This window comes from Martes martes, assembly GCF_963455335.1.
Source record: "Martes martes genome assembly, chromosome: 12".
NCBI lineage: Eukaryota > Metazoa > Chordata > Mammalia > Carnivora > Mustelidae > Martes > Martes martes.
This window is the reverse complement of record NC_137900.1, coordinates 8,355,413-8,368,416: the sequence shown is the minus strand read 5'-3', so window position 1 is coordinate 8,368,416 and position 13,004 is coordinate 8,355,413. Positions and strand designations below refer to the sequence as shown.

General features: G+C 47.4%; 1 protein-coding gene across 6 annotated transcripts in view; it reads left to right on the top strand.

Moving 5' to 3' along the window:
- Positions 1-13,004, top strand: part of SMARCA2 (SWI/SNF related BAF chromatin remodeling complex subunit ATPase 2) — a 192,762-nt gene that overhangs the window by 8,259 nt on the left and 171,499 nt on the right. For 5 of the 6 annotated variants that reach the window (XM_080819931.1, XM_080819933.1, XM_080819932.1 and 2 more), the window contains exons 2-3: positions 5,416-5,676; positions 9,116-9,245. In XM_080819931.1, coding sequence (XP_080676057.1) covers positions 5,452-5,676; positions 9,116-9,245 — 355 coding nt within the window. In that variant the 5' untranslated portion in view covers positions 5,416-5,451. Of the gene's footprint in view, positions 1-2,913; positions 2,994-5,415; positions 5,677-9,115; positions 9,246-13,004 lie in introns of those variants that run through there. The other variant, XM_080819934.1, reaches the window with a different exon arrangement.

The following is a 13,004-nucleotide window of genomic DNA, read 5'->3' as shown; positions in this document are numbered from 1 at the left end:
AGCCGAAAGCAGATGCTTAACCGACTGAGCCACCCAGGCGCCCCAAATCCAACCCCTTTTTAAAACCTTCTTGACTTTGAATGGGAAACTGACAGGAAGCACTAGGAGGAAAATGTTTTCTAGGCTTTTCTAGAATTTGGGGTCCAATGACATGTCACGTTGAACTTCAGGCCCGGCGTGGCACAAATCTCGGTGTGTACTGTTTCCAGTGGCACGGCCCAGACCGAGGAGTGGGAGGCCTTTTGGTGGTGTTTCGTGGTCTATCCAGGCAACCTTGGTCTCTGAAAAAGAAACTTCTGGTGGGTTTATTTCCTTTATCTTCGCTCCTGTTCTCGCCCACGCCCCACTCCCCCATTACGAATAGCAGTGCTTCTGTTCCCGTTGGAGAGATGTTGCTACTTCTTGTAGGAGAATTATCAATTCCTTTATAGAGAGCTGCACAGAAAGCGGGAAGCGCTTCAGGTCAGGAGATGTTCTGAATCAGCAAACAGACATAAAAAGAACCCTTATCTGAACTATCTCCGGAGCCGTGCAGTTCTCCCACAACAGCCAGAGAACTTTAAAAGGATGGAGCTATTCCCGGGGATGCAAGGGGGGGCCTAGTTTTTATTTCGAATGTGCCACCTTTGACCCGTACCCCAGTCTTTGTGTAAGTCCGGCAGCGATGAAGATGTGCGGGAAAGCCGGGATCTGCCCATGCTTCCTCGCATGAGTTACCAAAGAGCCGCTGTCCAGTCGGGGTGTCCTGTCTCCCCCCAAAACCCTTTCTGTGCCTAGAAAACGAAAGTGTCTGGGAGACATACCTCTATTTATTTGTTTGGTTGGTTGTTTGGTCGGTCGGTTTTATGTTTTTTCCTTGGAGGCCTAGCTGAAAGGCCACCTTCTCCAGGAAGCCCGCCGGGATTCCCTCTGCCTCCTTCCACCCTGCAGGGTGCAGGCGGTCTCTCCCGTCCGTCCTTAGCTGTTTGCCTTCTTGTCTTGCAGGAGCTTCCATCTGGGCCCCCACTGCTATTTATGGAAAAGTCCCTTTCCCTATCAGACTGGCGGAGCCTCGGGGTAAGCCCTCGGGGCTTTTCTGTGCCTCCTACCTGCCTTGTGGGCAGTGGAGATTCAGGGCAGCTGGGAATGGACAAGCAAAATGGGCCCTCTGGACGTCTGATTAGACTTCAGAGACCTTCATGCATGACCTCGCGTCCACCTCCTACGCTCTCCCGGGCTTCTGGTCACTTCTCTGTCCCTTCATCGATTGATCTAGTATCACAGCCAGATCCTCAGCCTGGCAGGATCTCCCTCCCATTATTGCTGTCTGGGGACTTCTCTGCCCTTCTCTTTGCGTTCCTGGTTCCTGCACGTATGGGGCTCCCACCTGCCCCAGGGGTGCAGTGGCTCAGCACTGGGCTGGGGCAGGAGGTGCAGAGTTCCGCAGACAGATGTGACTCAGCCAGCTGCGTGGTCCCTTTCTCACTTCCTGCTCTTACCTTTTACAGGGGGATGTGACAGCAGGTGTCCTCAACTCAGGTTGCTCCAATGACTGTGACGCCCCTGGGGGCGTGTTCGAATATGACGGCAAGGGCGGGGCCAGTAGTATTTCGGCTGATCACAGTAGGACAGAGTAGGTGTGTTTGGTCGCTGTCGTCATGGTCAGGCTGGCGACCCTCCACGTTCCAGGAAGTTGAACTCCTATTTTAATATGCTGATGGGTGTGCTGGGGCTTGTTCAGCTCAGGAGAGAAGAAAGGAGGGAAGGCATCTGGGGTGGTTGCAGCTGTGGGAAGCTCCAACGACTTTTATTTTTAAAAACACACACTCTGAGTTGTAAAGGCAGGATCCGGACACAGAAAAAGACAGGGTGTACTGCTGAAAATGTCTTGGCCAAGAACACGGCGGCCAGCCCTCGGGGAGTATATTACGGGAGGACAGGGACTCGCAGTGCAGTGCATGGCGGGGCGGGGGGGGGGGGATCACTGTACTTTACGCTCTTGTTTCCCCCACCCCAGAGGCGTTGCCTTCATTCTGTCAGCCACGTAACTGTGGGACAGGTTGCGCTCGTCTGTGACAGTGTATAACTCTCCCCATTCTACCTCCCGACCCAAAGGAAACTCAGATTTTGAGTGTTACCTTGTGCAGAAACTTGGGCTCCTCCCCTGTCCTGGTTATCTGAGCTGTCCCCTCCCTGGTCCCTGCTGTGTCCACCCCTGTCACTGCCTGTCTGCATGCTGCCATCAGTGCTTTGAAGGAAGAAGAAAAGGGTTTGATTCCTAAGGACACCCGGGTGGTTAGTGAAGGAGAAGCTGAGTTGGTCAACACTGGACTTGACACCTGACCCACAGTAACTCAGTAGTGCCCCCCGCCCCTGCTCGAGAGCAGAGCAGCTCTGTAATTCACGTCGGCCGAGTTGCTCTCCGCAGTGGAAAAGGCTGGTTGTGTCCTCACGCCCTGCGATGAAGTTCCCAGCAGAAATACAGAGTGAGGGCCAAGAGGCCAGGGCTGTGACCTCCTCCTTGAGAGTCACCCCTTTTCAGTCTACCTGGGTGCTGGTGGCGAGGTGTGAATCCTGGGACAGCCCAGATTCTGCCCCACGAACACCACCGCACGCAGGACTGGAGCCCATCCTCAAAATGCTTTGGAGTCCTGGGTGCACAGATGGGGGAAGCCTTGAGATGCTCAAGCCCAGAAGAACCAAAAAGACTCTATAGAGGAAAAGCACTGGTGCCCTGGACCCCAGGGTTGGTGGTGGTCCCGGGACGGGAAGACCAGATAGAACCCACGTCTCTGGATGCGATCAGAGCAGCCTGAGTGTCCCATTCCCGATTTGGATGATCCTCCAGAGTCCTGCCTGCATGAGCCGGGGCAAGGCTCCTCCTCAGTTACACTTCTCGGCCTCTCTGACTGCCTTTCTTCGCGGGCCCACGCACTAGGCCCAGGCACCGGACGCTTCTCTTCTTCCTAAGGAGTTTCCTCCACAACACGTTCCTGTGTCCACAGTCCCTGGAGGTATCCAGTACTTTTCCATTCCCCCTTCTCGTCTCTTTTCCCCTTTAAGAACCTTTTTAGGAGTTGCCTTTAACACCAAAATGAGGAGCATTTTTAGGGGACAGTATACAAGTAATCACAGCATTCGGCCTAGATTCCCCCACGGAAGCGATCCCATAGGTGCCAGGCGGGATTAAGGGACAATATACGTTAAAACGGAAAATGTGGCCAGTGGGGACCGCCAGGCTCAGTATTTGTATCTTCATTGTTCAGACCGCTGGTGGGTTACCGGCATAGCTATTGAAGCGCATTTCAAGGTAAACCATAACAGGAAGTAAGCAATTTCCTTTTATTCACTGAAAAATAAAGGGGTGTATTAGTTTGCTGATATACATGAAAGAACATTATAACTTGTAGTACCTCTGAGTTGACGTCAGCTCCCTAAATTTAGGACGCCAACTGAACGAGCCTGTGTATGAGGGGGTGGCAGGCAAAAAAAAAAAAAAAAAAAAAAAGTTACTTCTGCCTGCTTTGTTAATCACAAAGAATAAATAATAACATTTAGCTCTCTAGTGCATTCAAGGCTATAATTCACCCTTGAAGCTTCCCTGTTGTTTTAGAAACCACTTCAGCTGGGTTCTGAGTCCCATCTTGTATCAGCAAAACCCTGTTATAATCCCTCCAACGTAGCCTTTCATCGCTTCCCGTTTTAGCTCGAATTCATTCATCAGAACGGCCTAAATTCTTGCCTCCCCTTCCTAGATTTCTTTATGTGAACACAGCTCGGGCACGGATTACTCTCTCATTTTTTATTTATCAAATAACGGATGCTCCTCATAGTTTGCCCTTGGAACCCATGGGCCTCCATTCAGCTCCTTTTTGAGCCCTTCCCATACTACAGGCAGCCAGAGGGGCCGGGGACACACCGGAGTGAGGGAGGGTAAGACCCCTGCCCTCCAGGCCCTCACTTTCCAGAGACTCAGCAAGAAGGGAGAGCCGGTGGCTACGAATGGAACCAATGCGGGGTTTTGCGTTTCCCCGGCCGCGAGCGGCTGGGCCCCCGTGGTCCATTCCCAGCCCTGCCGCTAAGTAGTGGGTAAGCCAATCACCGAGGGGGTCTCATTCTGTGTTTTTTGAGGTTGACAGCAGAAAAGTTTTTGTGTGGACAGTGTGCGTGGCCCCAGGTAGCATAAGGTCCCGCGTGACACTTAACACTAGCACTCTTCAGTTATCGATGGGGCCTCTGGGAAACGGCGTATTTGCTCGTTTTGGTTCCTGTCCAAGAGGCAGGCATGCCCACCATGAGACGGTTCCCCAGGGGATGCCAAGAAGTCTTGGAGCGTGGGTGATAGGGTCTGGCTTTCCTGAAGTCAGAGAACTGGGATTTTCTCACCTCGTCCGTGCTGGGTGCGATCCGGTAGTCACAGATGACTTCTCTTGGAGATCTTGGGCCACAGAGAAGCCAAGGTTGAATCCCTGGCCTCAGTTCTCCAAGTGGTCTTCGATTCATGAGCCGGCAGGAGGACCACACTTGAAACCGTTCCTTCTGGGGCACCTGGCTAGCATCTGCCTTCAGTCCAGGTCATCATCTCAGGGTCCTGGGATCATCAAGCCCCCCTATTGGGAATCCCTGCTTCTCCCTCTCCCTCTGCTGCTCCCCCTCCTTGTGCTTCCCCTCCCTCTGTCAAATAAATAAATCTTTAAAAAAAGAAACCAGGGAACTGTTTCTTCTGATCACTTGTGTTACAGCAGAGATGGTGGGGACAGTAATGATGCATGGGGGGGGGCAGGGGAGGCCCGGAGGTCACATACCACTTACACTGCGTTTCGGTCTCAGCCAGTCGCTGTTCTCTGTGGGTATTTGAACCCCTGTCCCACAGCCTCTGCTTTTCCCACAATGGCTAATTCTCTTTCCTTCTCTGTTTCTGAAATTGTACTTCTTTCCCCCCTTTTAACCGTCTAGAATTCTCTATGAAGTTTCCGGCGCTCATTCGCTTAGGAAAATGTGTCTTGGTTGGATACTTTTTCAGGGGTTTTATGTTTTAATGGCTTTGGGGGGTTAATGACTTGTAAGGTGCCCAAGCCAGTAAGTAATGGAGAGCATCTGTTGACTCCGGTAATAAATTTCCAACTTGTTTAGAATTCTGCTTATGTGTTAAATTTGAGTTTCTCCAGTGGGTCTTTTTTTGTATCTTGGATGATTTATATCTTTCTGGGGAATCATTTAGAGTGGGTTTTTTTTTTTTCTCTTTTAAACAAGTGGTCTTCATAAAGAAAAGGGCAGATGGATCTCTATCACGCTCCCTCAAACATCTGGACGCGACAGGGCAGTCCTGTTTGATGTTTGTTACAGAAATGGCACCGTGAAAGACTAACACTGTTTCATTCTGATCTTAACATCATGTTGAAGACATCCCTTTCTCTTTTCTTCCTTTGGACTCAGGATCCCTCTACTGACTGGCCAAGACCGGAGAGGTAGATGTCCACGCCCACAGACCCTGGCGCGATGCCCCACCCAGGGCCTTCGCCGGGGCCCGGACCCTCACCTGGACCCATTCTTGGACCCAGTCCAGGACCCGGACCGTCCCCGGGTTCTGTGCACAGTATGATGGGGCCGAGCCCTGGACCTCCCAGTGTCTCACACCCTATGCCGACCATGGGGTCCGCCGACTTCCCGCAGGAAGGCATGCACCAGATGCATAAGGTAAGAGTTTATTTTCTTGTTCGCTCTTGTCTTCTGAGTCATAGATGGCTAATATCCCTAATAACACCCCCTCCTTTTTTCCCCCCCTTACTCTCGTTAGTAAGAGAATCAAGCAAGGTCTTTGTCTTATCTTGTATATTATTAAAAACATACGTTCTGAGGCTCTGTTATTGTTACAGATGTTGTAAAGGAAGATCAAATCTTGGCTTTTTGAACAATGCTAGATAGGATTTGTAGTTCTGACAATTAGATTCTGTGATTTGTGGGTTGTGGGCTGTGGGCCTGGTGAGTAAGTATATTCACGCATAAATCTTGATTTTTCTCCAGCTGTATATGTAAAATCACATATCATCCACGAGTGGATGTATTGAAATTTATTCTTCCCTAAGAATGTTGATACTTATTTAAAAAAATAGATCCCACAGAGTGGAAAGTAAACGAGTCATTTTCTAAGGCTTCTTTTTTTTTTAAGGCTTTATCAAAATAAAGTAGTTTCCAGGGACTCCCTAAAATGCACTTTGCTGTCTCCTCCATCAAGTGGCTTTATTCTGATTTTGGAAGAGGGCTGGGATTCTGCAGAGCGCAGGTCCCTTTGTCTGTTTCTGGACTGAGGCTATAATGCTCTCCTGTTTATGAGGCTTGGATTGTGGCTGTAGGAGGGATCCCTTCAGTATAACTAGGTGTTAGGCCTTTCACAGGAGATGCAAAGTAGAGAGAGCTGCCTCTTGAGAAAGCCGGCCAGATCCTGTGACCATTTGCTCTGAAAGTGAGTAAGTGGCCAGTGAAACCCAGCGAGGCCACACTGCAGTGACCCGAGGGGCGTGTGTGATGAGGCAAGGAGAGGTTTTCCATCCCTTTCGGATGACGTCACAGATAGAAGGGGTGGTCAGGCTGCCTCTTGGTATTAAGTAGACAGACCATGCAAGATCCTAGTTTAAAACAGAAGGATTACGTCAAAAAAGAGCAAGTCTTTCCTCTAGTCATGTAGGACTGGAGGTCGGTTTTAAAGTAGGGCGTCAGAGCCCAGAAGGGAAGACCCTTTTTCTTACCCCTGTCCTGTCGTGTCGTGTCCTTTGCTCTTCTTCTCCCTTTTTTTTTTTTTTTAACGAATCTGGTTATTCGATGATTTTCAAATCAGGAAAGTAATACATACTCATTTTGAAAAGTAAAACCGTACTGAGATAAAGAAACGGTTAATCCTGGCCTCACCCCAGGTAAGGGCTTTGTGCTTGCTTTTTACACCTCACGTTCCTCCCTGCTCAGTGAAGGGTCCTGGATAAATCCAGGTGTACGTGTCATACAGGTCTGATTTTTTGGTTTTGTTTTCCTCTGGCTGTAATACCACCATGTCATCACTGTTAATTACTCTGGAACCTCCTCTTCTCCTTTAACAACACACACTGGATACCCCGCATTGTAGCCCCATGCTCTTGCTCTGCTTTTGAGTTTGTTTTGTTTTGTTTTGTTTTTAACACATTTTTAGCTTGTCCAGTATGTAAAGAAAGAGAGCTGCTTGTTTTCCAAATCATATTCTTGAGGGGACGTATTGAACATCTTGACATACCGAAGTCATTACATTGTCTTGCGTTTCTATTAAATTAATTTGGGAGCTCTTACAGGCCTGATCTGTCACTCGTGGGCCTTAGTCCAAGTGGTTTGAATAATTTCAGGGTGGTTCGAGGCTGTCTCACCTCCCAGATGAAAGATAAAATGTGGAGGAAAGATTTAGCTGACCTTTAGTATTATTTAGGCATTTGGAAGGTGAAAAGGTATGACTGAGTGTTGGGTCACGGATGGATTTTTGCACTGGGTTGTTTCTATGGGTGCTTATCTCTTCTGATCCCTTCTATTTTGTGACCTAGTGCCTTTGTCACATTTTCTCATCATCTTTTTTTGTTTCACTTTTCTCTTGTTTTACGGAGTTTGCATTTTTTCCCCTCCTGTTTCTTCCTTACTCCCAGCCCCCAGATGATGCCCTGCGTGGGACATGGTTAAGAGCCTCGAGTTCACACCTGCTGACCAGATGCCTCCCCTTTCTCGAGTCCTTTTCCAGGGCAGCTCTGTGCCTTGTCTTTCTCCTCCTTCTCCCTCTGAGATGCAGCTTTTTGCTTTTCAACATCGCTGGAAATAAACAAGTGGCCTAAATACATCTGCTTGTGTTGCTTTGATTTCCTCCCTATTATTACTATTTAACAGACTCAGAGACACTCTTTATACCAAATTCTTCCCATTTTTCTTCCGAACATCCTCTTTATGGTAAATTTCTCCTCTTTTCAAGTGCATGCTTTTGACTCTGCAGAAATTAACTTTCCTTTCTGTAAAACTGCAAACACTCATACTTTCTTGCTTGAAGTCATTTGGTTTCTATAAACTCCTGGAACTATTTCTTTCAGGCGGTTCTGAAAATTGCTCTTCCAGTTCGGGGAGGAATAGACACCCCCCCACCCCCCGCCCACATGCTCCGTTGCCCAATTCTGGATTGGATTAATGTCAGCTCGATGGCTCTTCATCGTGTGCCTGTTAGGCACGAGGCCTCACGTCCTGGTTGGAGTCCCTGTGATCTCGACTTTTTCTTTTTTCTTTCCAAACTCTTGCGAGTCTTCTGTCTGTGGTGCCGGTTGGTCTCTCACACCTTCCTCCTCCGGCAGTGCCCCGCCCCGCCCCGCCCCAGCTCTTCCTCTTTTCCCGACTGCCTGGAACTTTCTGGTTTCGACTTTGAAACTTTCCACATAGTTCTTTCCTCTCTGATGAAAAAAAATACGACCAAAAAAAAAAAGAAAAAGAAAAAAGAAAAAACCATCATCGCAGACATTTCAAAGAGCCTTCCTTCAGACTTTGGCCTGCCTTCAACCACAACAGGTTTCAGGACTTACTTGAAAGGGTAGGGAAGAACGGCTTGCATCTGTGAGCAGGACGTCATTTTTATTTGTAGGCGTTTGACATCACATACACAAAAATCCAACTGTTTAGGGCGCCTGGGTGGCTTAGTGGGTTGGGCCGCTGCCTTCGGCTCAGGTCATGGTCCCAGGGTCCTGGGATCGAGTCCCACCTTGGGCTCTCTGCTCAACAGGGAGCCTGCTTCCCTCTCTCTCTCTGCCTGCCTCTCTGCCTACTTGTGATCTCTCTCTCTCTCTGTATGTCAAATAAATAAATAAAATCTTTAAAAAAAAATCCAACTGTTTAAAGCCTTAACTTTCGACTTATGGATAGTTCTGCTGACCCTCTTGGTGTAGTCTTTTTTTTTTTTTTCGTCACCACCTGTGAAGTATGGGTAATATATGAAAATACAGGTAGTATAGGTATAAAAGTATATGTCTGTCGTATGAGCAATGGATGATTATGCCACAGTTTTGAAGACTTTAAAAAGTGAGGGATCTTAAAGTCCCAGATGGATTGTACCTTCCGGAGGCATCTAACTGATGTCCTTTCAATGTTCCAGCCCATCGATGGTCTGCACGACAAGGGGATTGTAGAAGATATCCACTGTGGCTCCCTGAAGGGTTCTGGTATGCGGCCGCCTCACCCAGGAATGGGTCCTCCCCAGAGTCCGATGGATCAACACAGCCAAGGTTTGTGTCCGCCACACACCTGCTATTGGCTCCGCACTGTCTGTCTTCTGTCTTACCAGTTACTTTACTTGTGACTTCCAAAGAACATGTCTAAGGAAGGCTGGACCCTGCAGGCTGCTTCTCCCCTCAGCCATGCCAACAAGACTATGATTTTCATATGGGCGGTGTTATTTCCAGGATCTTTGTAAATTCTACTAGCTCCCGCTGTGTCCAAGCAATCTGCAAAGTGGCTTTGTGCACCCGATGTGGATTCTTTATTACGGTCTTTGAAGGTAAATGAGGTCAGCCCCATTTTCTAGATGGGAAAGCTGAATCTCTGAGAATTTGCTGTGTTTTCCTAAGTGAGTAAGCGACAGGGCCAGAAGGAAAATCCAGGTCTGCCTCCAGATGACGGCAGAGATGTGAAGGTAAGATGAGCCACCTGTGTCCCTTGAGTTGCATGCTCAGACATTGCCAGGTGGCTTTTTCTGGCCGTGGAATTACCTGTCATTGCTGGTGGGTGGCTGTATTTGTCTCCTAGGACCGCTATAAGCAATCCCCACAAACGGGGGGAGGTGGGAGGGGGGGTGGAGGGCAATGAAACAATAGAAATTCATTCTCTCAGTTCTGGAGGTTGGAAGCCTGAAATCAAGGTATCAGCAGGGCCCTGCTCTCTCTGAAGGCTTTCAGGAAAAACCTTTTGTTTTGCCTCTTCCTAGCTTCTGGTGGTTGAGAGCAACCCTTGGCACCCCTTGGCTTGTACATCTCTCATTCCAGTCTGTCTTGGTCTCCATGTGACCGTTGGAGTGTCTATGCCTGCAGCCAGATTCCCCTCTTCTCATAAGGACACCAGTCATCGGTTTAGGGTCCCCCCTAATCCAGTATGGTCTCATCTTAACTTGATGACATCTGCAAGGATCCTGTATCCAAATCAGGTCACCTGCACAGGTCCTAGGCATTAGGGCCTTGGCCTTTCCCTGCAGAGGACATAATTCAGCCCACAGTAATGGCCAATCCATATATGACAGGTTTCTCTTCTCCCCGGTGCCTTCCTCCCTCACTGTTGAAGGCATAGTGACTTTGAGTACAGTGTGACCTGTTTGCAGAATCACTGGACGGGCATTTCAACATGCAAGGGCATGCCTTATCCGAGGACAAGTTCACCCTAACATGTTGATCTTCGCATTCAAAGTTTGTGGTTTAGGTGTTGCCATACGTAGTCCTTTGTCGTTTAACACATGTGGGGGTTTTTTCTCTGTTCATGCTCAACCATCCTTCCGCCCGAGGGGAGATTTTTTGACTGAGGATTTTGAGAAAGGTATTCAGAATTAAATACGTGTGTGTGTGTGTGTGTGTGTGTGTGTGCAAATCATGGAGGCATAGGACTATATCTTCATTCATAGTCAAACAGGTTTTGAATATCCCAGCCTCTGATTGAAATTTTGATGGCAAACAGGTATGAGTATCGCAGATGATGCCTCAAATTTTGACCATGGCAGCCAGACTGCCTGATTCCTTTGGATTTTTTGCAGTATAGGAACAAAATATTTGACCTGTTCAGGGCTAAGAATGGGTTTAGACAACACTTGCAGGATTAACAGTTAAATTCTAAGGAGCCAGGTGTGTTCCCAGAGCTAACAGAGGTCTGTTTTGTACTCCCCGAGAGGTGTAGATGAATGACGTTCCACGATGGTCAAAGCCAACTGCCTGCTCTGTCTGCTCCTGGCTTTGCAGTGCCTTTGGGAGTAGGGCCTGAGGGAAACCTCCAACACAAAACACTTTAAATGCACGAATTTTCGGTGAGCACTTTCGTGTATCTTAAAATTTCTCTCACTGCTTGGTTCCTTTTCATCTTCTCGGGATCTCCACCACTTGGTACATCATCTAGCACTTAACTGGATAGATACCTTGTTCATTTTGCTCAGTTAGGTAGAGAAGTGAGCTGATGCATTCGCCAGTCAACCATTTTAAATAGATACTAATTTTTATATAATTTCGGCAAGTCATAATTACCTGGAAATGTAGGGGTCTGCACTAAATGGAATCCGAATTAGCATGTCATATATTTCTGCCCACCAGTAAAGTGCATTGCAGGCTGGGGAATGAGTTATTTAAAAGCATATTTTTGCATAAAGTAGTATTGGTATAATAGAGTCTTATTCTATGTAATGATCTAAAAAGAAAATAGACCCTGTAATAGCATGTATCTTTAAAGACCCCATTGTAAAAAAAAACAAAACAAAACCTTTATAAACACACGTATGGAGAGGTGTGGTATTGATCGGAAAGCTGCTAGCTTTAACTACCTAGCAACGTATCAGGTTATTTTGCGGTATTGGTTGAGAAACAAAACCATTTCCTTCAATAAATACTGAATCATGGACCTTATGGTCCCAATGATAACATTGTTTATTTTTAGTCCATTGGACAGGAAAAGCCTTCAAAAGCGAAGTATATAATATTCAATGCATGTGTGTCGGTGTGTGTGTGTGTGAGAAGAGAAAATTCATATAAAATTGGCACTTATAAGTTCAAGATTATTAAAAGGAGAGACATGATTGCTTCTCTTGAGGCAAGGTGAAACCAGGGAGATAATGGCCCTCACAGACTTGGAATGGAAAACTGCCACATTTTGGGGGACCACTTTTGAATGAGCAAATCAAACCAGAGTTCAAAAAGAGCAGATTCGGTATCGACACTGGCATCCCACAGACAAATGTCTATTCTCTCTTAGGCAATCGCTTCACCCCGTTTCCGTAACTAAAGATAATTACTAAAATACGTTATGTTGTCTCATCATTTAGATTCTGGTTTTTCCTGAAGTTTTATGGAATGCTAGTCATGTAGGGGGAAGAAAAATCTCTCTCTTCAGCTTAAACACTGTCACATTTTTAATGTCATACTTAGATAGAATGATTCTGTTAACATCCCCTGTATTTCTTAGGAAAAAAAAAATTTTTTTCCCATCCCCAGTTTCTTGTCACATTTGAGGTAAAATTTTGTTGCATGGATTAATTCCAGAAAATGATTTTTATTCCAGTCTCAGCGTCTTCCTCAGTGAATGTGAGGTAAACCTAATCATTGTGCCGGATACAACTGTCTCACCTTTCTAGACTCATTTTCCCCTACTTCGTAGTTTGACAGAGCAGTTTAGTCAACAGTTGAGTTTTGACTGCATTGTCTGATGTTTTGGTCCATTGTGTTGGCCGTCCTGTGACGCATCTTGGGGAAGCCACAGGTGATGACCTTGGACATAGGAGAGACCGGAAGGCAGGAGACATAGGACCCATTTCAGATTTTTGGTAGCAGGTTTCTCCCCCTGTGGTAGACAGAGGGTTGGTCAAAAAGGTGTCAGGAAGGTGCCTTCAACAACGAACAAACTATATGCCCTCAGGCACCAGCATTACAATTAAGGGGTGAACGTAAGCCTCATGGAGGAGGAAGAATGTTCATGACAAAGTTCTGTGCGTGTTGGGGATCCTCTCAAACGTTTTCTGTCATAAGTGACAACATATCGGGCTTTAAATTTCTGCTGGTCGTGCAGGCTGCTCTGGGGCATTTTCTTGGCTGCCTCAGATGGCTGACTAGAACCCTAGTGGCTGAGTGGTTTTGCGCTCCGTTATGAGGTGGGGATTTGGGGAATGAGACTTAGTAGATCTTCTAGTTCTCCTCAGGGCGGCGTTGCTTTGAATGGACCTCCGAGGCTCACCAGCTCATCAGACAGAACCTAGCCTCGTCTTAGAGCATCTAAATACATTTGTTTCCCTTTCCAAACTGGGA